General features: G+C 39.9%; 1 protein-coding gene across 3 annotated transcripts in view; it reads right to left on the bottom strand.

The window, feature by feature from the left end:
• COG3 (component of oligomeric golgi complex 3) overlaps positions 1–26961 on the bottom strand; it is a 57245-nt gene that overhangs the window by 4909 nt on the left and 25375 nt on the right. For 2 of the 3 annotated variants that reach the window (XM_019936536.3, XM_073795212.1), the window contains exons 15-22: positions 23083–23207; positions 19820–19909; positions 16088–16208; positions 13232–13320; positions 12988–13122; positions 7291–7366; positions 2700–2827; positions 1788–1886 (exon numbers count right to left, since the gene is read on the bottom strand). In XM_019936536.3, coding sequence (XP_019792095.1) covers positions 1788–1886; positions 2700–2827; positions 7291–7366; positions 12988–13122; positions 13232–13320; positions 16088–16208; positions 19820–19909; positions 23083–23207 — 863 coding nt within the window. Of the gene's footprint in view, positions 1–1787; positions 1887–2699; positions 2828–7290; positions 7367–12987; positions 13123–13231; positions 13321–16087; positions 16209–19819; positions 19910–23082; positions 23208–26961 lie in introns of those variants that run through there. The other variant, XM_019936537.3, reaches the window with a different exon arrangement.

Consider the following 26961-nt stretch of genomic DNA (forward strand, 5'->3'; position numbering starts at 1 on the left):
TAGATCTTCCCCACGAATATACAAACATACATTTCCCCTATCTTTAAAAAAAAAAGGATGAACGGATAATCCAATAACAAATAAAAATAGCTATCTAAAAGGGGAGAGAGGGAAAAAGTTGGAGGGACTGGAAAGGGAAGCAAGACTTCTCCAAATTTACCTTGTTCCATAATTCTGACTTGGGAATCATGTAAACATTTTACATAAAAACAAAATTAAATCAAAACGAGCGGAAAAAAATCTCTAAATATTGAAAATAAACTAACTACATGTCAAGTTAGTGGTATAATCACATAGAATATAATTGCTTCAAATGACTTATAAAAAAGTATCCTGACTGGGGCGTCCCTGGTGGCGCAGTGGTTAAGAATCCGCCTGCCGATGCAGGAAACACAGGTTCGAGCCCTGGTCCGGGAAGATCCCACATGCCGCGGAGCAACTAACCCATGCACCACAACTACTGAGCCTGCGCTCTAGAGCCCGTGAGTCACAACTACTGAAGCCCGTGCTCTGCAACAAGAGAAGCCACTGCAAGGAGAAGCCTGCGCACCACAACGAAGAGTAGCCCCTGCTCGCCACAACTAGAAAAAGCCCACATGCAGCAATGAAGACCCAACACAGCCAAAAATTAATTAATTTTTAAAAAAGAAGTATCCTGACTGTCTACAACCCTAGAACTACAGAGAAATCATTTTAAAATATGACCCATAGAGCCATACAAAGAAATTCATACAGCCATGAGAAAGAATGAAGTTCTGATACAAGCCACAACGTGAATGCACCTTAAAAACATTATGCTAAGCCAGTGACGAAAGGCCACGTACTGTACGATTCCATTTAATGCACTGTCCAGAATAGGCAAATCCACAGAGACAAAGGTAGGTTAGTAGAAGACGGGGAATGAAGAATCTGCTAACAGGTAGGGGGTTTCTTTGTTGAGGGGATGAAAGTGTTCTGAAATTAGATAGTGGTGACGGTGCCAGGACTTACTGAATATACTAAAAACCACTGAATTGCCTACTTTAAAAGGGTGAATTTTATGGTATCTGAATTATATCACAATTTAAAAATGACCCCATTTCTTCTCCAGCTACCACCCCATCTTTTCTCTCCCCATGAAGTAAAACTTCTCAAAAGACTTACCACACGCACGGCCTCCAGTCTCTCCCCCTGCGGGCTCCACCCACAGCAATCGGGCTCTCACTAACCTTACCACTCTCCCCCAGTCTCTCTCTCTAGTCCTTACCCTACTAAACTCCTCAACTAATCTTAAAACCAGAAATAAAATACCCTCCATAGCACCAGCCTACTTCTACTCAATAAAAGCCTGCTGACTGAATTGAATAAATGAATGATAATAAACACAGACTAAGCTCTCTATTTAGTTTTTTTAATTTAGGAAGAAGAGAGAAAACAGAAACACTTCTAACATCTATTCTAATCCCTAAAACACTTTTTGTTTTTCATCTAAAACATGGGCCTCCTATCATACATACTGCAAACAAAATTATTTAGCAATCTAAATACCACTGTTTGAGTCTCCCACAAACAGTTCATTCACCTTAAACACAGCAACCTTCAATACCAGAAAGCACTGAAAAGCAGCTGAAAATTCTAACGCCAGCACTAAATATGCAAGAGAGCAGCTTAACTCTTGCTCATCAGAACAAAACAACGTACAATTTTTAAAAGTACAACTAAAACACAGTTACTCAAAGACATTACGTACTCAAGTAAAATAACCAAAAGGTTATAAAAGTAACAAGGATCTTCAGACTTTGGATTACCTGTTCCATAGAAGGACAAGCAATGATCTGGACATCTTCAGGGCTGAACTCTTCCTTTAACAAGACATGGAACTTCTGGAAGACTTGCTGAATGTTATTCTTAGAAAGAAGAAGAGGCAATCATTATTACATGAGTCACTGAAAACATATTCAGTCTTCTTAAATATGAATAACTAGAAAGTTAAATCTTGCTATGTGCCAAAACAAGTGGAGGAAATGTATCTTCTAGGGCATTACCAAAGACGTTCAATTTGCATTAATATTTCACATGCAAGCACTACCTGTCTAAGACTTATCAGATAATACTTACTGGAAAAACTAAACTCTAGCAAGCCTTGTCCCCCGCAGAGAACAGTAACAGTCTTCTGCAGCAACTTCTTCCACAGAAGATAATAAAGTTCCCAAACACATAAAATGTACTTTAAAAATCAACCAACGCCTTGGGTAAAGATGTGAGCTCAACACAGAGCTGGAAGCTATGAGTACTAAATTTGCTCTGACATTTAATCCCTCCATGGCCGCTGCAAGCCATTTATTTCCGCTACTCACCAGTAAAATGGGACATAATTCCTGAAATGCTGTTCTTTCACAAGTGCTGGGCCCCATCTCATGTGAGGGTTTGATTACTTATTTATTCATTTACTGATTTCTACTTTTAGGTAGAAATTACCCTTGTGCCACAGGTAACCATAAGGAAATTAAGACAAAATGAGGGCTGGGGGCGAGGTCAGGGAGATATAATCAGACAGATGCATGCTTTGTAAGTCTTTCAAGAATCACAGTGCTTTTTAGTCAACTGTACTAGAATAGTAGACCAACATTTCAAAATGTTTACAGGAAGAGGAAAATGGTACACAAGGCAAGAATACTGCAAGAGACGGGCCAACATTCAAAGATGATCACGACACTCACCCTAACTGGCTTAAACAGGACGAACTCAGTATCTTTATTGGATAGGTACAATGACATACTTCTCAACGTCAGGGGCAGCTTTGCTTTTATTGTCTTGTAGGCACTTGCCACAAGGTCACTGACTTTTGCTGGAAAGAAATTAACCTCCTTAGTATCACAAATAAAAACAGAAGAAACATTTCCATTTTAATTCAGAGGGGAATAAAAGGAGAGAAAAATAGCAAAAGAAGACTCTTTACTTCCCCAAAGAATTTCTTTCCCTTTTCTTATTTATTTATCAAGTTTAATCACAAGCCCTATAAACATTCATTAAGTACCTACTGTATACAAAATTCTAACCCCATGGGCTAAACAGCAAAAGAATCCTGCCCCCCCAGCCCCCCCAGCCATGGCTCAGGACATTCATAGGGATAGTAATATGGTGCCTTCGGCATTTGGAGATAAGGTGTAAGGTGAAATAAAAGGTCATTTGCAGAGAAGCACTAGTAAGAATTACTTCCTAACGATTTGTAGGACTGACTCACAGTAAGAGATGCTCCCTGTCTTATGAGATCATTCAGAAAATACCCACACATATTTAATGGGAACTAAAAATCCATTTGTTACGTTCTTATATTGTATTATCAGAAAAGGAAAAGAATTCCAGAAAATTGTAACTGAAATAATTAGCCCATGTGTAGTGTCTGAAAAGAAGTACAAATGGAAAAGAAGAGTCGTAATCTGTATGAAGTATCTAAAAGAGAAAATTAGCTAGAAAGTTATCAAAGAAAAGACTGATTAATAATTTGAAAGATGCTTGACCTCACTCATAATTAAAGAAACGCATATTAAAACAACTGAAATATTTCAGATTGGTAAAAATTACCAAGGTTGTGAATATCCACACTTGGCAGGGGTGTGGGGAAACAGGCACCCTCATCCACTGTTGACGGGAGTATAAACTGTTCACCCTCTTGGAAGGGATATTAGGCAATGTCTAGCAAAACTGAAAATATACACACTCTTTCACTTAACATTTCTACTGCTAGAAATTTGCCTTATGGACATATTTACAAAATACCAAGATATGTGTGTTTATTAAGAGTGTAAGGAAAAACAAACTAAAAATAATTTAAATATCTATTAATAGAATTATTAAAGAAATTATGCTTTAGTGATATATTCTACACGTTAAATAGAATGGGTAGAGCTGGATATGCTGGTATAGAAAGGGCTCCAAGATACAGAATAAGTGGTTTAAAAAAAAAGAAAAAAAAAAAGTAAGGGATATTTTGTAAGCAGATAGGGTAAGAGGCCCCTGAAGAAGGAACACCAGGACTGGCTTTCTTAATGTAAGAGAAGCCATTTTGGCCTAAACCATTCTGTGATCTCAGCCTGGCCACAATGCTTGTCCTTTAACAGGTCTCAGTAATTGATGACCTTAAGGGAAGTGAGGGAATGTAAGAACACAGGAAAAGTAATAAGAAACAATAGGCCGGTAATGAAACAGCCCTAGCTCCTCCTCAAGGGATACAGAGAACAATCGGATGCACGTCTTTGAGCTCTGCAGGAACGAAGGCCCCCATTCGGGTGGAGGATGGAACGATGCCGTTGACCACCGTGACTTCAATTAACTAAAGCTTGGATTCTGTCAACCATTGCCCCGGTTCAATGCTGAATTCTCCTCTCTTCAAGCCCCTTCATGAATACATGTACCCTCAGCTTAAATTTCCCCAATTTTGCCATTCGGGGAGACACTGCTCTGGGAAAGACCCCCGGTGTTCTCCTTCCTCGTTGCAAGTAATAAATCCTTCCTCCTCCCACTCTTTGCCTTGGTTGTGTCTTTTGGCTCAATACCCACCAAGAGGCAAACCCATTTTTTCAGGTAACAATAGTATAATCTTATTTGTATAACACGTTTCAAGTCCATATATGCTAGAATACACATAATTTTGGGAAAGCCGCCATTAATAGTGGTTACCTTTGAGAGAACTAGTTTAGAGGTGGAGAATAGATTTCTCATTTTGTACCTTTCCACGGTTCAAATTTTATACCATGTTAAAAAAATTTTTTTAATTGAGGAGGGTTGTGTAAGAGCAGGGTGAGAAACTGCCAGTGCTCTCAAGAAGAAAGAACAAACAATCCAAGAGTCCCTTATTTTTCATAGACAGATAAAAGCTCCTTTGAGACAATGAATTCCACGGGCTCTGGTCCTATAGTCACTAACACACTTCAGGGATCACTGGTCAGTCTTCAGAGCCCAGTTTTATGTGGAGCCTTGTAAATAAAGTATCCTAATTCTTAAAAAGGTATATTTCCCAGAGTAATTAACAAACTGGCATCCTAACTGTAACTCAGTCTCGTGAGTTTAGCACGGAATGACCCCAAGAAGGTGATCAAGTCTGCATGAACCACTAACCCCGGGTTCTGGGGGCCCAAGATAAGTTTCTAGACTGTCCCTGGTGCTCCCACCCCAAAGACTTAAAAATCTTTGACATTTAAGTGTGGGCTTCTCGTATTACAGATCAAGAAAAAGCAACTCCATAGCTCCTTGAGGCTAAATGAGACGGAAGATACAACAACTAGGTAAACTGAAGTGTCACTGCTCCATTTGCCAGGATCTCCTCACTTAGAAAGAAACAAAATGTTTTAAATGACAAAACAGCAAGCCCTATTTCATCTAGTCTTTCTGTCGGTTTCCTTTCATCTACTCCTGCTTTACTAACGACAATTCTAGTAATACTTAAGAGCACAATACACCTAACACTAGGAGATCTATTAGGACTCCACTTGAGAAAATGACAGCGCCTATTTTGAGAAGAGAATCTTCCCAAAGGGGAAAGAAAATACATTAATTATGCATCAAGCCCCTGGGCTTAGCTGTACTAACTATACTTACGACAATTTGGTGGTTTCTACCTATTTTAAGAGAGATTTATTGCACCCAAGAGTTTCATTTACATTAACGTTCAAAATAAAATCAGGTCCTATTTCTAAATAAGCTCTGTAAATGACAAACCTTGAGCCAATAGCCCAATTGATCCAAAGATGATTAGAATTCCTTCTAGAATCAGTGCTGAGTTACAGCCTGACAAGCCTGCTCCTGACCCTGAGGGGTCAGAACAAGTGATTACCACCAGGCTCACTGTGGTTAGAATTTCCAGTATTGTCAGTAAAAGACTGGTTTTCTGTCTCTTGACAGAATATACTACTGCATGAAGGATGCTCTCTGTCCTTTAGTAAGATGGCAAAGATTTCAATCTCATATACAACACAAAGGTTTAAAATAATAAAGCTAGTATAATATTCACTGTCTCCATCACAGTAAGCAAAAGGCCTAAAGCATGTCACAAAGTTTATTTGCAAAATAAAGCAAATCAATGCAAATCTATATTGACATCATCAAAGTTCACATGACAAATTTTTGAAATAAAATCCTGCCTTCCATTCAAATACCAGTGATAATTCTCTATGCTTACAAATCTTCCTAGGAGATACATAGCTACTCTTACAACTTCTTTGTTCTACTTCAACTTCAAGTTAACCTGAGGCACTAATAAAAATAACTGAAAATTTTAGAATGGCCTCAATTCTTTTTCCCAAAAGAAATAAATACCTGACAGACATGCATTCTTTCATTATGGGCAACCAATCACGTTAAAAACCTAATTCCAGTTTTGGGTGCCTGTAGACAGTCAATTTTTTATGGATGCTAAACCAGAATCATTCTTTGAATCTCTCTCACTATGAGCAAAAAGCTTCCTACCAACTTGGACACAGCTCACCCATAATTAAAACACTGATTCTTTCGGCATCTTGCCCTTCTTAGTTTCAAAGGATCTCTATCACAATATGGGCCACGGAATGGCCAGCAGTATCAATCTAACAAAATGATTTATTCTGGTTTAATGACAACTTAAAATGTCACAACATGGACCAAAAATAACCCACAAAACTAGTCGTGATTTTCAATGTCTAATGTTAAAGAGGGAAAAAAACACCTAGCACAAAAAAATTTACATTTAGGAAAGAGTTAAGACTGGAAACATCTCCAGCACTTCTGCCAATCAGTGATAGAGCCTGTCAACTCTTAAATGACACCACAGTTTTATAATTTTTTTCAAACACTCTAAAACATTAAAGAGGATGTAACTTGCTTAAAATGTAATGTCCAACATTTCTTCATATAATACTTGGAAACAGTAGCATTCTCTCCATTAATTTCATACTACCAAACACAGTATTTTCACTCTAAGACAATGAAAATCAAGTGTACAGAAACCATCACACTCAAAGCATTTCCATCTAAGCCATATTTTATTTTTAACTGTGTGTGTGTGTGTATATGTATGTATTGATGTATGTATGCATGTGTGTGTGTGTGTGTGTGTGTGTGTGTGTATATTTTTTAATTCTTCCTTTCTTGGGATGCTTGTTGAAATGCAAGTCGTGTTGGCTCAATTAAGACCTGTCAGCTCCAAAATGAATCTTGCGTTAACCTAAACCACAGCAGGAGTAGGAAACCAACTTCAAGCTGTTGGAGCGCGGCTATATAAATGCAAATTAACTGACATCCTAAAAAAAGAAATCCCAAACAGTAAAACGTGGGTACCTGGTTGAGCCCAAGGCTGCTGAGAGAGAGTATACTTGGGTCCTCCCTGACTGGCCATTGTGTTTAGTGCTGAAACCTAGTAGAGGGGACAAAAGGAAAAAAGTTTCATTTCACTGATGACAAATTAAACTAGTTCTGCTCTCATAATATACACCATTTGAACATATGAAAGCATAATGATAATCAAATGTGCAGCCCTAAAAGAAAATGCATCATATCTCATAGTCCTTTACAACCAATAAAATATTTTAGCAAAACTTCTGTGATTTCGAGGCATACACTGTTTTGCAAAAAGAAAACCATACCAATGTCCTGAGGCATTCAGCCTGAAACATTTCAGGGTAGGAAGACAAAAATGAAGACCGAGAGAAACGTCAACACAAAACAGTCCTCTCTTTCAGTGGACTGTTAGGTTAACATTAAATTACTATCGTATGTTATTAGAAAAATGTCACAGCAGTTGGACAAAATCTTTTATATACCTAGAGGGTCCTTTCCTTCATTACAGGCAGAGAGAATGTTATTTAAAAAAAAAGATTTTCAGATAGCATCAAAAAGCACATTTGACTAGCCAGTGTTCTAGGTACAAGAATTGGATGCCCACCCTCTATTCATCTCTCAGCATCAGTACAGAGAAGCAAAACCATACATTTAGCTTTCGGACAAGAATGTTCTTAAGATGGCAAATTACGGTGCGGCTAGGCTGCAGCTAGGGAACGTGAAGGACAGAAATGCACAAAACATCTGTAAAAAATGGACTGCTAGGTGCCAACGGTCCAGGCCATGACCTTGGCCTCAGCAGACAGTCTCATTAGAAAAACCTGAACACCAACTTTTTAGACTTCTCATAAAGAAGGCCACACAAATATTTAGGCAGAGGATGGGCACAGACAGGATATAATGTTAACTCAGGCCTCTCCAGCCCTCTCTCTATTTCTACCGAGTTCATATTCCTGGACCACTCTAGGCCTTTGCTCATGTTGCCATGTAGATAAAATCACCCCTTTCCACTGTCACTCAATTCCTCTCTACGTCTTTACTTTTTATTGTGAGATGCAGCTTTTAAAAGTGAGTCATACATACGATTATAGGTTAGACAATGCTAAAGAAAAACATGTTCATGTTTAGTGTATATTATCCCAAATATTTCCCAACGTAAATATATAAACATGCTAATGTGTCTACATTTACAAAAGTAGGAACACAGTGCTCTAAAAACTTTTTTCTCCACTTAAATCTAAATCCTGGACATTTTTCTGTATCTAATTGTTATGCTTTAATAGTAATGGCTGGCTGTTATGCCACTGATTGTTCCAGAATTTAACTAATTTCATAAAGACATATATTGTATATAACTATTTTTATACTAAAAGCAAATACAAACTTGTATACTCATCTCTATTTACTACCTAGATAATATACTTATCTTTAAGTTAAACCTCAAGGAAAATTTTCTTCAGAAGTTTTCCCCAATTAGCCCCATCTTTTTTAAAACCCTATAGGATGAAGATAGACCCATTGTCTCATAATGACATTGCTGTATACATCTTAATGTTTACATATTTTCCATCTTGATTTCCCATTAGGTTATAACTCCTTGTGAACAGAAATTAAATTTATAGGTCAAATTCTATTACACACACTATGCTGAGGAAAAAAAATTAATTTGTAGTGTTGCTGAGGAAATTAGTAACACTTCAGAGGGAACATTAAGAATAAACTTGCAATACTTTAGCAAACTGCTTGAGAGGAATACAAGTCTGAGTTTTTAGCATAAACTGGTCCCACGAGGGGAAACACTTTTAGCTTAGCTATAAACATGAAATTATACTTCCTTTAAAATGCTTTCATTCAGATTTTTTGCAAAAGCAAAATCTTCACTGCAAATCTGTCACATTTTACTATAAAATAACACTTCTTCAAGCACTGACAAAGTATGTTTATATATATAAAATCATCTTTCGGTCCCCATAATAACCTTAAGTAGGGAGGAAGGATGCAATAGCTATCTCCACTGTAGAGATTAGAAACTGAGGCTTGGAGAAGCTAAGTGCCCACTACCATCCCAGTCAGGAGGTGCAGAGCTCAGCTTTCCTGCCTCAAAATGCTATGCTCTTTCTACTACATCCAAGACGATTCCAAGCCCTACTTAAGAGTTTGTTTCAAGCAATATTCAGTACAATAAAATTCTAGGACATAAAAAAAGTATCGATAGTTTTTTAGTTTTAGAAAATAACTGACCCAAATGTTTTGATATGAACCGCCACCCCCAACACTTAGAGAACAGTATTACACTCCCTAGGGCCATTCAAATACTGAGAGAAAAGATTATTTTTCAAGGAGCAAGAAACAAGGCAATAGTTCTTCTAGAACCATTTTCTTGTTCTCAAGAAATTTCATTATTTTATAAAATAAAATTTAAAATTTTATTGTTCTCAAGAAATTTCATTAACTGCATCTCAAAAAAGAGAGCTCAAGGAAGGAGCTACATAAACAAAAAAGCCAATTTACAACAGGTGAAAGGGGACCAGAATCACACCTGGAGTCTTCAGGCTCAATAAACAAGTCTTCTAACAACCTAAGAACGTTCTCTATACACTCTCACAGCTTGTTTTATTAGGCAAACCTATATATATTTTAAAAATCAGTCCAAACTTAGAAACAAGCTGAGGACATTTTGTTGATGAAGCTTACATCCAAATAGCAAATACTGAGACCTACAAGCATACATCCAAATGAAAGATGAAATACTGTTTCCTTTCTGCATCTATGGATACTGCTTTTCCTGTGATCATTTATCAAGGTACAAGAACTGGCTGCCTTACAATGCCAATTGAAATAAAAGGGGTATAAGATTCTGCACTTGCACAATTACCTTTAAAGAAAATTATTTTAAGGTTTTAAAATCATTTACTCTGTCTCTGCTATTCAGAATACTAGTAACATTGACCCGGTGAAACGTGAAAAATGTTTGGTCCACAAACTCTAAGAAATAACGTCTTAAATGATCACGTATATCTGTATGAACTCTAGTGCTTACAATGCGCGTGTGCGTGCTTGTGCGTGTGTGTGCGTACATATCTTTACCTCTGACCCACTCTATGCCAACAGGACAGGGGAAGAAACCTAAATTTGGAATAAGATAACATAAAAGGGATGCCGGGTCCTCTAAGCCATAGTATCTACTAAAGATTCTCACTGAACAGTAAGGAGCAGTGAGAGACCAGGGTTGTAAAAGGAAACATGAGGCAACTGTGAATAATCTGAGTAAGGTCAACATAGAGTGAGCAGATAGAGGCGGGTGAGGGAGAACGGCTTCTCAGTGATCAGGGGCAGGGCCTTTCCCTCGCCCAGTCCCATACTGAGAGGAGTATAAAAAGAGGTGCATGAACAGCTATACAGGGGTCCTTGCTATAGACGTGCAGCATGTCCATGGAGGGCCATTACATAATTCAGACTTGGAATACATATTTTCTACATAAACCTCTAATTTTTAAAGAATGTTCGTAGTGTCCAGAATCTTCCAAATGCCCAGAGTTATACCAGATTTACCAAATTTATACTAAGGTCAACTTGGACAACTACCATCAGTGAATTTTCATTCTCTTGACTTCTAGGAAAACTGTGCTTTTCTAGAAAAAACCCTTTAATGGCAGATTTCATTATAACCAACTTGCTTATATCAGAAGATTCGTTCTGCTGCTCTGTTATTGCAAAATATTCATCTACAGTATTTCCCACCAGTATTAATGTGGGTGCTCTCCCCAAAATACTACAATCTACAAACTAGTTTTCCATGAGGACAATTTCAGTAAAAACTATGATGACTGGTTTGTAACCTACAAAATATCCATACTTGCACCATTTTTTTTTTAATCAAAAACCTGGGAGAAAACATTTACACCGCCCTCCTTTTATATTTCTGTGGTGGGGAAAAACACACACACACACATTCCAAATACTCGATGAATGGGCTAAAAGCCACTAAACAAGTAATATACCTCAATGATAAATAATAGTTTAACATTTCTATATTTGCTTTTTTGGTATCATTTCTTACTTTCAAAAACTAATACCTTCTGTCTTTATCACAGGACCCAGCAACAAGTTACCAATGTCTCCCCAGTTAAGACTTAGATAAGTAAATTTGAGAGAGAGGGCTATCATATTTTTATTCTTTTTTAATGTCCTCTAACACAAGTCTGGACAGACAGTAGAGGCTTAATAAATGAAAGTTCACTTCAAGACTCCTTAAACATCTTTATGAGGTAAGTCCTTAGTAACAACACTTAGGTTTTTTTAAAAAATGATTATGTTGCAACAGGAAAAGTCATAACTGCCATGATCTGATTTTGCCTTTGCTGGCATTTGCCAGTTGATGGATTCTAGCTAGGAGACAGAGAAACAGACAGATTATTATAAATCCATATGTCTGGTAATTAACAATACAATGATATAAAATCTTCAATTCTCAATTATCTACACAAAATGAAAGGGAAAAATAGCATGTAAAACAAAGAGGAAAATAAATCACCCATTTAAGTAACAGGAAACCCTGATAGACAGGACTGTGATTACTGCCATGCAGGTCCTAATCCAGGAAAAGTGAGAGTCCCAGACCACATGCAGGTCCCTACAATGTGGATAAAGAGAACAGAGCTAACCAGAGGTCTGCTATAACTAACTTTGCAATATTTGCACACTTTCTCTTAAAACTGAAAAACTCTGCAAGCATACCTAAAAGTCCAAACCAAAAACCTTCCATAATAGGAAACACGGTGATTTCTTAGACAGAATCATTAAGACATGGGTTTACTGTCTCCTTTTTCTTTTTTTTTAAATAAATTTATTTATTTTATTTATTTATTTTTGGCTGTGTTGGGTCTTTGCTGCTGTGTGCAGGCTTTCTCTAGTTGCGGCGAGCGGGGGCTACTCTTCGTCACGGTGCGCGGGTTTCTCATGGTGGTGGCTTCTCAGTGCAGAGCATGGGCTCTAGGCGCGCGGGCTTCAGTAGTTGCAGCACGCGGACTCAGTAGTTGTGGCTCACGGGCTCTAGAGAGCAAGTTCAGTAGTTGTGGCGCACGGGCTTAGTTGCTCCGAGGCATGTGGGATCTTCCGGGACCAGGGATCGAACCCGTGTCCCTTGCATTGTCAGGCAGATTCTTAACCAATGCACCACCAGGGAAGCCCCTACTGTTTCCTTCTGCCAAGGTTTTCATAAGAGGGTAATTCAAAATGCAACCTAGGGGCTTCCCTGGTGGCACAGTGGTTAAGAATCTGCCTGACAATGCAAGGGACACGGGTTCGATCCCTGGTCCCGGAAGATCCCACATGCCTCGGAGCAACTAAGCCCGTGCGCCACAACTACTGAACTTGCTCTCTAGAGCCCGTGAGCCACAACTACTGAGTCCGCGTGCCGCAACCACTGAAGCCCGCGTGCCTAGAGCCCGTGCTCCGCAACAAGAGAAGCCACCGCAATGAGAAGCCCACGCACCGCGACGAAGAGTAGCCCCTGCTCACCACAACTAGAAAAAGCCCGCACGCAGCACTGAAGACCCAACACAGCCAAAAATTAATTAATTAATTAATTAAATTAAAAATGGATTTCTATTAAAAAAACAAAACAAACAAACAAAAAGAACAAAATGCAATCTAGGGAAGAATTCACAATTACCCAATATGCACCAAGGTCTATACCTTTGTCAGGAACTCCTCCAGCTGCTCTACGAACAGCTTGGTCTGTTGCTGAATAAACTGCTCACAGGCCGATTTCAGATGACGGTCTACATCTTTTTTAGAGTCAAGATAATGTTCTCTTATCTCAGGAGTACCCTTAAAGAGAAGATGACAGTTTCCTCCTGTTTTTATGTGCCTAGAAATTACCAGACATGTAAAGAATATCGTTTATCTCCCACCACCAAGAAAACAGACTCCTTCTCACCTCCAACAAGAACTCTATCAAGGCATTGTTGCTATTCAGCCTAAAAAATCTTGGAACAGTCATAGGATTCAGGATTTTAAATGCTGCATCTGTGAAACAAAATTACTCATCCAGTGAACATGTACAGTTTCAACAAGAAGCCAAGTTCCTATTTCAGTGTGTAAACATACACTAGTTCTCTATTACCACAGAGCAAGAGGGGTGTCATTTCCACCAAGTCACCTCCACGAGTGGATAAGGTTAGTGCCAACAACGGCTACAGCACTCACACACAATTATCTTCTAGAACTCAGAATTGCAAAATGACTATTAATCACAATTATTCATTTATAGAAAAAAAGAAAAAGGATAAATGGTAATCAATACCTTAAAATTTCACTGCTTTACTTTTATGATGCTAAATAGGTTTTTAAAGAAAAATTCATATACTTACCCAGCTTCCTTTGTTTAAGATCTGGCTGGCACAGAAATTTATTCATTTGAAGCAGAGAATAAACTAATGTGTCAGCCAGAAGAAAAACACCAAAAGGACATATTTACCCCTTAACCTCCAGACTAATTAGAGTCTATGCAAAGTACAAATAGGTCTCATTGATGTTCAAATGCAATAAGGTATAACGTTAGTCATGAGAGGTTAGAGGCTTAAAAGTAAAGATAGCAAGTATTATTAAGTGATAGTCAGAAAAGATCATTTCTTTGCTTTGCCTTGGCAGGCTGGAGAAAGCAAAGCATGAAATGCTTCCAACCCTGGTTTTACAAGAACACACCAGACTGTACTCCCTGCCTTGATCCTGATCTTACTGGGAAAACAAAACACAAACAACACACCTCTCTATCAGATTCAGAGTAAAGCTTTAGTAAATGACTCTTTGTTTCTGCTGCCTTTTCTGTAAGAAACCTGAACAACTGCAGGTGATCATATGGCAGGATTACATAACCCTCATAAGGTTTTAGGGAAAACATACTTTATACCAAAATTTGCCAAAATTTTAGAGTATTTCATTTTCTCACACCTCAGTGGATCTGTAGTAGAACGAAGCAGCAACAAATTATGAATTAGAAAAAATATGAAAGAAAATAAATCAGCCCTGCTTCGTGCCATTACTTAAATAAAGTAAGGACTATCAGCGCCTGGCATTCCTCAAGGTTAAGGCACTATTTCCACACCTCACACTGAAAGGAAAGCAGGAAATCAACCAGAATGGCTGCGTGATGGCAGCCTCCGATGAGAATAAACTAAAAAAATTATGCATTCTGTAAGGGCAAAAGCCAGAAAATCTGGCTGCTGTTTAAAAACAAAATTACAAAGTATATGAATAACATACAGGCTTACTATCTAAATACCAGCAGAGGGCTTCCCTGGTGGCGCAGTGGTTGGGAATCCGCCTGCCAACGCAGGGGACACGGGCTCAAGCCCTGGTCCAGGAAGATCCCACATGCCGTGGAGCAACTAAGGCCATGCGCCACAACTACTGAGCCTGTGCTCTAGAGCCTGCCAGCCACACCTACTGAAGCCCACGTGCCTAGAGCCCATGCTCCACAAGAGAGAAGCCACCGCAGTGAGAAGGCCACGCACCACAAAAAAGAGTAGCCCCCGCTCGCCACAACTGGAGGAAGCCCGTGTGCAGCAACAAAGACCCAATGCAGCCAAAAATAAATAAATAAATAAATGTCACCAGAACCAAAAGGTATTCCCTGTGGTGAAAAGGAGAGTGCATTAGGAAGAGAAAAAGAATAAGCTGTTTTAATATGACTCATGATGAGACGATTTGGCTCTCAGGTGAGTTAAATCAAGTCCGCTATTTTATAAACACAGTCATTAGGAAAGTAAGAACCTGCTCCTCTTGGAAATCCTATTATGTGGAGTTCCTCTAAACCACAGAATACAGAAAGTAATTTGAATGGCTATGAATTTTCTCAATTCCCCCAATACATAAGCGAGAAATTCATTCATTCCATAAAGAGACGGCGTAAGGTGTTAGAGCTTACTTCTCTTGGAAATGGTTAAGAAAAGATAAAGTTTAGATAAATTTGTAAGTAATTAAAGGAGATGGATATTTATGGTATATCCTTAACTGTTTAAGATCAACATCTTAGAAAATAACTACTTTGAGCTTTTAGAAATCATCGCTTGTTAATTCAGTCAGAAACAAACCATCAGGATGGATGAATCACCTTTCCCAAGATGATTCCATGTCTATTACCGACTCAAAGTCCCTATCTACATGATTACTTAACAACCAGCTGATTTAATAATAATACAACTTGAGTTTATTTAAGCACCTTAAGCTTACAAAAGCACTTTAATATGTATTTTCATTTATTTTCACTGTTAATGATATTGATACTCTGGTGACAGCATCTCGACAAGCGGATTCTGCTTGTTTTACACAGGGTAGGGAAGCTAAAACACACATTTAAGATCACAAGAGCCAGGAAATGATGGGCCAGGCACAGAACCTGACTCAGACTCTTAGATAAGTACTCTTCCTATTTTATCCAGCTGGCTGTCTCAGTTTCTATGAACTAACAAACCCAACGCAATGTTTAAAATCACTCCAATTAGCTGACACTCTTAGGTAGTTATTATAGTGATTTTTCACTTTTTAACTGGTTATGGTAATATGTGGCAGAGTCTAAGAGAGGTAATCCTCTTTTGCAAGCTGAGATGCTCAGATATAGCTCTCTCCATAAAGAAGATCCAGCGAGTTAGATGTAGCTAGGATGCTGACAGGCAACACGCCTAGCAAGCAGAGCATGCATGCAAATTGCAGATGAACATACGACAAACCTATAACCTGTGCTGACACATCAGGTCCAGCACACCCAACTGTGCCAGCCAGGACAACGGAGTACCTCTAGTTTTCTTGAGGTCCAGGGAAATTTCCTTAATGGTGAATTCAGTGTGAAATGGAGCGATCTGTTCACGGAGAATCAAAAGGTGCTTTATTAAGAAAAGCTGTCCATCAATCTGAGTCTAAATTGAAAGACAGAAAAATGGATATTATCACAGGTGAAATAAAAATAGGCGCACATAAAACACATGTTATTAATCAACATTCATCTATCTAGGTCTACGGCCCTTAGCCTAACTATATGGTACCAATACTCCTTTGTTGTGCGATGAACTCTTCCCATATTTCCATGTTAGAATTATCTGGAAAAATCTTGCTACTAACTCTATCACCTGTTCTATTTAGTAAACCCAAGGAAGTAAATCAGACAAAAAGGTTGTAAAGCAACGCATTTAGAAAGAGAAGGCAAATCTACTCTAACCTGGTGCAGAAATAGAAGAAACCACGTGGTCCAGTATCAGCACAGAGCAGGAATTAAAAGCTCCAAGTACGAGCACGACTCTGATCTCCCAGGGCTTCCTAGTTTCTCTCAGGAGCCTGGCTTTCACTGTTTGGTCAGAGTGGTTTCAATACACAGAGTATCAGAAATACTCATATTTATATAGAAGTACAAAAGGAGCCTCCAAATGCAAAATGATTTGGGGTTACCATTTTGGATTATCCGGCCAGCAACAGAGCACTGACTACCTACACCCCGGAGAGGCCCTGCATTTCCTTCTACCCTCTCAGGACTCATCCACAAGAGTCTTGTGAATCAAGCTTAGTTCTCAAGCTCCGACCCAGTCCCAAAATAGTGAATAATCATGGCCCTCATTTCAGAAAAGAGTCTGTATATTAAGAAGAGCTAGACTATGTTTGCTCCTTCTTGCTGCTACTCAAGACGCAATCTTACTTTGAAAATATTTTTAATGAAATTATACTGCATTAGGAAAAGAATAAAGTTGTCCTTCAGTAAGCAATATAGGCATACCTCAGAGACATTACGGGTTTGCTTCCAGACCACTGCAATAAAGTAATTATCACAACAAAGCTAGTCACATGAATTTTTTTGGTTTCCCAGTGCATATAGAAGTTACATTTAGGGCTTCCCTGGTGGCGCAGTGGTTAAGAATCCACCTGCCAATGCAGGGGACACGGGTTCGAGCCCTGGCCCGGGAAGATCCCACATGCCGCAGAGCAACTAAGCCCGTGCACCACAACTACTGAGCCTGCACTCTAGAGCCCGTGAGCCACAACTCCTGAGCCCGTACACCTACAGCCCGTGCTCCGCAACAAGAGAAGCCACTGCAATGAGAAGCCCATGCACCACAACTAACAGTAGCCCCTGCTCACCACAACCAGAGAAAGCCCACGTGCAGCAACGAACACCCAATGCAGCCAAAAATACATTTATTTTTTTAAAAAAAAGTTACATTTACACCATACTGTAGTCTATTATGTGTGCAATAGCATTGTCTAAAAAAACAATGTACATAACTTAATTTTAAAATACTTTATTGCTAAAAATGCTAGCCATCTTTAGCGATAAAGTATTTTTAAATAACTATCGTCTGAGCCTTCAACAAGTCGTAACCTTTTTGCAGTAGTAACATCAAAGATCACAGATCACCATAATATAATAATGAAATCTGAAATATTGAGAGACTTAACTAAATGTGATACAGACACACTAAATAAGCATATGCTGTTGGAAAAATGGTGCCAATAGACTTGTGCAATGCAGGGTCGCCACAAACCTTCAATTTGTAAAGAACAAAAACACCCCGCAGTATCTGTGAAGTGCAATGAAGCGAAGCACAATGAGAGGAGGTGTGCCTGTATAAACTTTAAAGAGGTTATTAAAGTGACTCTTCTCTGTTCTCTCTCCCTGCCTCCCCCCCTCCTAAATAAACACAGAATCAACATGTAAGTGCGATTTATTTGATGGAAGCTCACTGTGCTCTGGGACACAGAACATTAGCCAAGTAGGAAAAGATACACATTTTGAATGCTCACTCTATTTTCAAAAGAACTAACAGCTCCAATGGAGAAAATGGTATAATATAGATTGAATTTACTGAAGCTGTTGTGATCCAGCTTTGTGTTAGTTTACTGATATACTAGGTACTCGATTTAAGTATGTAAGAAGAATTTCTTGCCCTAAGAAATTCTCTAAGACATTAAGCCATTTTCATTGACTACTTTTTTTAAAAGTTGAAAGGCAGAAAGCATAAACTCAGTCATGAAAATAAATTAGCTAATTCTTACCAAATTGAGGGCTTCCTCATACATACTTAAGCACCTTATAATATGAAGGAAACTGAGTTAATAAAAGAGAATAGCCTTACAGGCAATGAGGGCAAAAGACTGAATAATCAAAAGGCTTTTCACTCCCCCCTTTAAAAAGAGGACAGTGGTACAAGAGGACATAAGTATATGAATTTTTTTTTTCAATTAGGTCATTTTTTTCCTCTGATAATCTAAGAAATACATACTCACTGTAAAATATGTGGAAAGTAAAGGAAGTGTAAGGAAAAGAAAGAAAAAATCATCTATAGTCACCCAAAAGCTTTCACCGTTACTTTTTTTTAACACATATGTCATTACATAAAGTCATAGCGTATATCTGATTTGTATCCTGTGCTTTTTTTTGCCTTAACATATTTAAGTTAAATTTTATTATTTCATTTTTTTAAATTTAATGTCTGTGTAATATTCCACTATATGGAATATACCACAATTTACTTAACCGTTTCCCTAATATTAGACAAGCGTTTCCTAATTCTACCTACCATACCATAAAAAAATGTGAGAGCTCAGACTTGGAAATACTTTTTAAACTTCAACCTGCCTGTCTATAACTTAACTTTCCATTCTCTTCTAGTCCCCCTGTCAAAATTTCATTTCAACTCTCGATTTCATGAATGGGAGCATATGGTGGTCACAAAGATAGAGCTTTTCTATGGTCCCAAATTCTTTTGTGAGGAGATTTCTGTTTTTTGGTTTTAATTTATCTAAAGTCTTGAAGTTAGAAACCAAGTTTATAAACCTGGAAGTCCAGAAAGGTTCACAGGTTTGAAAACTCCCAGCAGCTATGAAATTCTGGCTGGACACACCCCGGACAGCTTCCTCCCTGTAGGTGGCAACAGGTATTCTAAGTGGAGAGCAAGGTAGAGCAGCACTCCGAACCATACCTTCTGAAAAAAGTCTCAGGGGCCGTGGGAGAAGCACACGTCAACAGCCTTCAGCCCCAGACCCCTTCTTCTCGATTAAAAACTCTAAGTTACAAAATCATGGCAACTACTTCTAGTCACATAACCCACAGGCCACAACTGCCTGTCTTCCAAACTGACTGGCTGATTCCCTCCAAGTGAGGCCATTCAACTCTTTAAAATGTCATTGCAGGGATGATTATAAATTGCTACATTTCCTTGAAAACACTGTTTTGGTATTTCGAGGAAACAGCAGTCCAGTACCTCCCAGTTGCTAAGGCTAGAACAAGAAACCTTCATCCTATAGAATTTATCACCTAAGTATCACTTTTGGCACTTTAGCAAAGCTGGCACTCTCATATAGAGCAGTCTTTATTGAGCACTAAAGTGAAGTACTAGCTTCTCTCAAAGGGCCTCAAAATTAAATCATATTAAACAAATCCTACTGCCAAAATGGCTTTAAATTTCTGTGCCTGTAAGTTAATGCTGCATCCCACAATATTACTATAGGCGATAAGATTTCATCTAACACTCTATCAAACCTTCTTTTTGCTGATAGACTCTGATGCTCCAAGTAACGACTGAACACAGGCCGCCAAGGCTTCTTGTGATAATCCTTGGAATACTGCCCTCTGGTGAAATAAAAGAGAAACATCACCTTGCAGCACTTCAAAATCAGAAAAAAAGGAAAATCATAGGCTCTGAGTACAGCCTGCTTGCCCTCATCTGACGGATTAATTTATTACTACCAGTATTCCTCCTGGAGTTTCCTATTCCCATGCAACCTTTCTAGACCAGCACATAGTTTCCTAATTTGCATCTCCCAAAACACTCATGTGACCCTTCCACAATATTTCCTGAGCACCTATTTCATGCAGCTCTGTGCTAGATGCTGGAAGTACAGTGGTAGGTTCACAAGGCAGATGTGATTCTGACCTCATGGAGCCCTCACTCCAGCATGATCTCATGTTACAGGCTGTTTTTTAGATACATAAAACCAACTTTATAACAAGGCCTCGGTAGGAATTCCCTGGCAGTCCAGTGGTTAGGACTCTGAGCTTCCACTCCCTGGTCAGGGAACTAAGATCCCGCATGCCACGTAGCACGGCCAAAAAAAAAAAAAAAGCCTCAGTAAATCCACTTCTAAAAATGTACCCCAAGTAAAATCAGTGCTGTATTCTAAGATTCATGCACATGGCTCTTCATCACAATATTATTTAAAACAGCAAAAAAACCTGGAAATAACTTAAATGTTCAATGATAGGAGGCTGACAAATAAAATACTCGTAAATCTAAATTATAGAACACTGTGCATGAAATCAAAGAATGCTAAATAGGAGGTGGTGCAATTCTTATAAAACATAATTAAGTAAAAACAAAATCAGGTTACAAAATAGAATGTGAAGCATGATTAATTTAATTCTGCCATTTCTATATCTTCCTAGAGGTGTGGGATGTTGGTCTCAGAAGGGACTCCTGTCAGTTCCCTTGGAACTGATGGATGGGTAGGAGCAAAATTTTTATTATTAGGCCCTGTTCTGGGCTCTGGGCTCATACCTGATGCTTTATTCGCTTTTTGTACCGCTTCCCTAACTTCTGTTTCTCATGAGGCTACTGTATAGTAAGAAGAGATGAGGGCTGCCTCTTGCCAGGAAGACCGAATATGCGCAGCTTAGATTGAGGCCCTCTCTCCTGCTCAGCCTTGATGGGGTTTTCATTGGATTTGTCTCTCCTCTCCTTTGCTTGGTAAGATAGAGAGGGAGACGATTCGGATGTAAGCTAGGTGAAAATGTAACGGGCAGGCCTAGGGCAGAAAATAAAAACAGGCAGAGTAACGTCCTTGGGCCCACCTCCTGTTTGGCTCAAATTCCTGTTAAGCACCTAAGAGGCTTCACCAGGGTCTGTGATGACAATGGGTTCTATGTGGAATGTGGCTCTGCATTATTTCCCTTGGGATCCTGGCTCCACTGTAGGAAGTTTCTGAATTCCAACCTAACACCATCATTCAATACACCTCCTGGGGGGACCTGGGGAAGAAAAATTGCCAATGTCCAAACCCCCCTCTGGAAGAGATCTCAGCAGCTGGGCAGAAGGCTGAGACATCTAATTCTTTAGAGGTGATCTGACCTCACCCTAAAAGTCCCAGAACTGAGCAAAAGGCACTTTCTGGTTGAATTTCAAAATCTCCAAGCACAAACTCCAGTAACGATGCAGTTTAAAATAGACACCAAGTCGTGAGCACTCTAATGAACGAATGAGTCAACTGTGCAACTTTGCTCAGGCCCGAGGACTCTGAGGTACAGCGCATCTCAGAGTGGGAGGAGATATACATGTACCCTTCTGAACCATATTCTTAAGAAACAGTGGCATCTGGACAATTCATTACATGACCATTATATTTAATCCCTTCTCTCTATATCCTGTTTCAGTTGTAACAATCAAATTAATTTTTTAAAAGTGAATTAGGGAATTCCCTGGCAGTCCAGTGGTTAGGACTCCGTGCTCTCACTGCTGTGGCCCGTGTTCAACCCCTGGTCGGGGAACCTAGGATCCCACAAGCCGTGCGGCATGGCCAAAAAAACAAAACAAAACAAACAAACAAACATATAAAAGTGAATTAAAATCACTGATTTTTATAAACTATTTTGGGTTTAACACTGACAATAAATAAATGTAGACAAATCTGATCATTCAGGGATTGATACTCATATCATTAAACTGGAATGCTTAAAATAAATGTTACCTAAAATAAATGCACAGTATAAGCTGGGGCTAAAAAAACTAAAAGGGTACTGCTAATTTTAGCAGATAATTAAAATTAGCCCAGGGTTAGAAACATGTAGTCCGACAACTACTTGTTAAGGAAGCTGATTTAAACTGAGTGCAAAACTAAAGTAGTTGCATTTAGTACTAAATGTATATTATACCTATGTGACATTGGACATAACCTTTCTGCATCTCTTTTTCTTCATCTATAAACTAAGATGAATTAATCAGTAGTTTTAAATGTTATTTGTAGCCATAGACGCCTATAAGAAACGATAAAAGCTATAGGTCTTTTCCTCAGAAAGACACAAATACAAACATACAGACAAAATTTTACACACAACTTCAAGGTGTTCACAGACTACCCAAAGCCCATTAGAGCAGCGGTCCCCAACCTTTTTGGCACCAGGGACCAGTTTCGTGGAAGACACTTTTTCCACGGATGGGATCGGGGGTTGGTGGCTCAGGCAGTAATGGGAGCGATGGAGAGCAGCAGATGAAGCTTCACTTGCTAGCCCGCTCAACCTCCTGCTGTGCAGCCCCGTTTCTAACAGGCCACGGACAGGTACCAGTCCCAGTCCATGGCCCGGGGGCTGGGGACCCCTGCATCAGAGGATTCTGAGGGTCTACAGAATGCTCAGGTTAAGAATCTCTAAATTAGGGGGCTTCCCTGGTGGCGCAGTGGTTAAGAGTCCGCCTGCCAATGCAGGGGACACGGGTTCGTGCCCCGGTCCAGGAAGATCCCACATGCCGCGGAGCGGCTGGGCCCGTGAGCCATGGCCACTGAGCTGTGCATCCGGAGCCTGTGCTCCACAACAGGAGAGGCCACAACAGTGAGAGGCCCATGTACCGCAAAGAAAAAAAAGAATCTCTAAATTAGATTGATCTTAAAGTTATCTCTGTATCTAAAAATCTTATTATTCTCATCTAATACCAAACAAAATATATTATATCAAGATCTTAAAATTTAAATTAAACAAATATTTTAAGTGAAAGAGCACGCAATTTACAGTAAAGATGTAAGAATTTACACACGTACATCTATACATCTGTACAATTTGGAGAGACAGACGAGAGTTCGTCGGACTGTAGGATACCACATTCCATGAAGATCTGCTGGAGAAATTGTGGTCTGTGCTCTAGGACCGAGAGATTCGGTTGAACCTAAAATCCCAAATGGAGAAGACGACATTTCACACACGGAGGTCTGTCTTATTTGCATAGCAATTATAAACTGTTAGTTCTCACTAGCTATCAATGGCTGGAGGTATCCATTTTCTCTAGCCTCGCCTTTAATCGAGAATGCCAAAGGGAACCTAAATCAGCGACAGGTGAGATTTAACACACTGAGAACGCACGTGACTACACACATATGTACACTCCAGCCTCACGCACTCAGCCCAAGTTGCTCTCTCCGAACTGTGATAGATAATCTTCATGGACTACATGAGCAGTATACACATACTGCAGAATACCATGCAGCCGATAAAAAGGAGACAGGTCTAGATGCCGTCACGTGGAAGCAAGCGGGAGGTGGGGGAGTGACAAGAAAACAAAGCACGTTAAGCAGGAAGATTAATCGAAGCCGGTCTGCCTGACAGCCTGCCTTCCATGTGCTCAACTCCATCACTTATAGGCCTACTTAGTGTATGTAACTCCCAAGTGACCAGAGCTGAGTGCCCTTCCCCCCACCCGCCCCACCCAAAAGGTAGCCCCAGCAAGCATGAGGAGGAGCATGGGGGGGGTGGTGCCTGAGCAGAGACACGTCTGTAACAGACGCACCATCACTCTGGTGGAGGGACCAGAGTTCACACGAGCCAGGAAAGTGAGGCTGGGACCATACTTTGGGACAAGAGGGGATACTGAAATATGGACTGGGTATTAGAGCACATCAGGAAACATTACTAAATTTTTTAGTGCAATGATGGTTTATGGTTCTGCGAAAGATGACCTTTTTTTTTTTGGAGAGGTGCTGAAATACTCAAAGGTAAAGTGGCAATGATGACAATAACTTACTTTAAAATGATTAGCAAAAATATATACATACTACAATAAAATGTTAAGTATTGAATCTGGGTGGTGGGCACAGGGATTCATTGCATCATTCTGTTTATTTGAAATTTTTTTAATAATAAAAGAAGAAAAGTAAAGCCAAGCAGAACAGAATTCCTTTTTTAAAAAAAGAGCTAGACGGAATTCCCCTGGCAGTCCAGTGATTAGGACTCTGTGCTTCCACTGCAGGGGGCCCAGGTTTGATCCCTGGTGGGGGGAACCAAGACCCCACAAGCCATGCGGCGTGGTCAAAATTTTTAAAAATTTAGGAAGAGCTAGATCTGCATATGCTCAGAAGGAGAAGTGGTGCTCGCAGAGTGGCTTTATGCGGGAAAGGGCAGAGGGCAATGCTGAGGGCTGGTGCTTTCACTTCATGGTTCTGTAAGCTTAGTTGTTTTTCAAAAGCATGTAATACTTGTAGAATTCTAAAAAGCTCTTCCATAAGGCCTTACTTTAAACTAAGATACCTACGTTATAAAAAAATTTCTTAAGGAAAAAGAATAAACTGGACAAATTATATCACGGAATACTCAGGAGGTTAAGTATCCTCAGTTGTGCTAAGAATGAGGATATCTGCGGGATTCCTCCTTCAAAATAAAGAGCCAAAAGGGTACTCCCAAATTAAAGTTTAGTGCAATAAATGTATTTATGTAGTTCAAAGTCAGAAGTCAACCTACTTGTTCATTTTTTCACTCTCCTGAGAAGAAGAGTTAATAGCTAAAATAGCTGACTGGGGAGAGTTTATTTACACAGCAAGTCGCCAGGTAAGGTGCCTACTGGCTGCCTCTTCTGAAGAGCTGAGCAAACCCGGTAGCAGGGCTTCTGCATCGGCTCCCGCCGTGGGCCCCCACCACCCTCCCTCTGCAAGCCTGCCGCTGCCCTCACTTCTCCATGCAGAGAACAAGGCCCATGCGTTCTGAAGACACTCATCGTCGGCCTCCTCACACCGTGAGCCCTCCACCAACTTGACCTGACACTACTCCCATGACATGAACATCACATCACTTGAAGGCCTCACTTCAGAGCAATCTCATTTTCTCACTTCTGACATACTCTGGAAGCAGGAGAAGTGATTACACTCGTTCTTTTCTTTTTTGCTCCCCTTGCCACCAGACTCAGAGCCTTGCTTCCCATCCCAAATTCCATGTCTATTCTGAACAGCATCGACAACCTTAGGGATGACCCCTATGGTTATCCTTGCCCGTCTCAACTCCAAAGACCTTCACTTCCATCCCTGCACCCCCTACTCCAGACACAGTTTCTTATGACTTTCTTTCAGAATTGCTTTCTACAGACCTTCTTATTACTCCAAACTATTCCACCTCTTAATCATGAAAACTCAGCATCCCACCCTCTAACCACGATATCCTCCCATTTCCTATTTCTCACCTCTTTACTCAAATCACTCTGCCGACCCCTCCTCCTCTGGCTTAATCACACCCTCTGACCCCTCTGGCTGTCCTTCCCCTGTCAGCCCAGCGCACCCCCTCCCTCCATCTGCTCCTAAGACTCTCTCCCCAGACTTCTGTTACTGTCACTCTACTCTCTGTCCTGGCTGATCTCATACAAGTCCGAAGCATCAAGGGTCCTCACTCTTTACCTCTGAATCAGCTGCCTCTTTATAGCTCTAGAGCTAGTGCTGTCCAAGAGGACTCTTATGTGAATCATAAATGTGACACATTAAAATGCCACATTAAAAAAGGTAAAACTAGTGGAACTACTTTGAATATATTTTATTTAATCTAACAGATCAAAAATCTCATTATTTTAACATATAATCAATATAAAAATTACTAATAAGATACTTTTTATTCTTTATTTCATACTAAGTTTTTGAAATTTGTTGTGTATTTACACACAGCACATTCGGACTAGCCACATTTCACATGCTCTATGGCTCCCGTATTGGACAGCATAACTCTAGATCCATTTAATACAGATCTCTCGGTTGTTCCACATGGATCTTACTCAATCTTCCTTAGCCCCCATATCTAGTGCGTCACCAAATTCTACTGATTCAAACTTCTAACTATATCCCTCATCTATACACTTCTCTCCATCCCCCCCCATCAACGCCCTGGTTCAAACCACCTTTACCTTTCAGATGGAAAAACACAACAACATCCTAACCAGTCTCCACAGCTCTACCAACAACACCTTAATGTAATGCCAGGCATGAGTTAAAGAATAAGCTTTACTGGGGAAAGGTACAAGGCCAGGGTTGGTAAGACAGAAATGTACTCTAGTCTCTCCAGTAACTCTTCAAGCGGCTAACTAGACCAAGATGTGTATTAGGACACGGCACGGGTTCTATTCCAGAGGAGGAAATTTCAGCTCCCTATGGTCTCTCTTCCTATAGGGCAGGCGTGATAGAACGGCTTTGTCAGATGGGGAATACTGAGGCTGTTGGGCAGTCTGGATTTGGGGTGTCAACTGTTACAGAGTTGACTCAGAATAAACTGATGATGCACTAAGCCTGGGGATTTGGGGGCAGCTGGGGCTCTTTAAAGCCCATGGAGTTACAGTACCCCCAACTCCCAGTCAGTCCCACATGGAGCTAAGTCTGAGTGTCACTCTTACAGCTGAGGGGTGAGGAGAAGGGGTGCCCTACTTCTCATCTAGCCTGTTGTCTAGATAACTCATCAGTTATCCAGGGTGACTCTTGGACAATTTTGTTCCTTGCCTAACAGGTACCCTAGTCCAAGCTATCCCATACGTTTCTGTCAATTTTTTTACCCGAGTCCTAGGCGCTCAATACATTTTTAAAAATGCAAATCTGATGGTACAATTAGGTAGAATTTCAAAGTCCATGAGATTATCACCTGACACCTATCACAAGCTGGCCTGTTTTGCCTGCTCCTTCCTG

The sequence above is a fragment of the Tursiops truncatus genome, chromosome 18 (genome assembly GCF_011762595.2).
Source record: "Tursiops truncatus isolate mTurTru1 chromosome 18, mTurTru1.mat.Y, whole genome shotgun sequence".
Classification (NCBI taxonomy): domain Eukaryota; kingdom Metazoa; phylum Chordata; class Mammalia; order Artiodactyla; family Delphinidae; genus Tursiops; species Tursiops truncatus.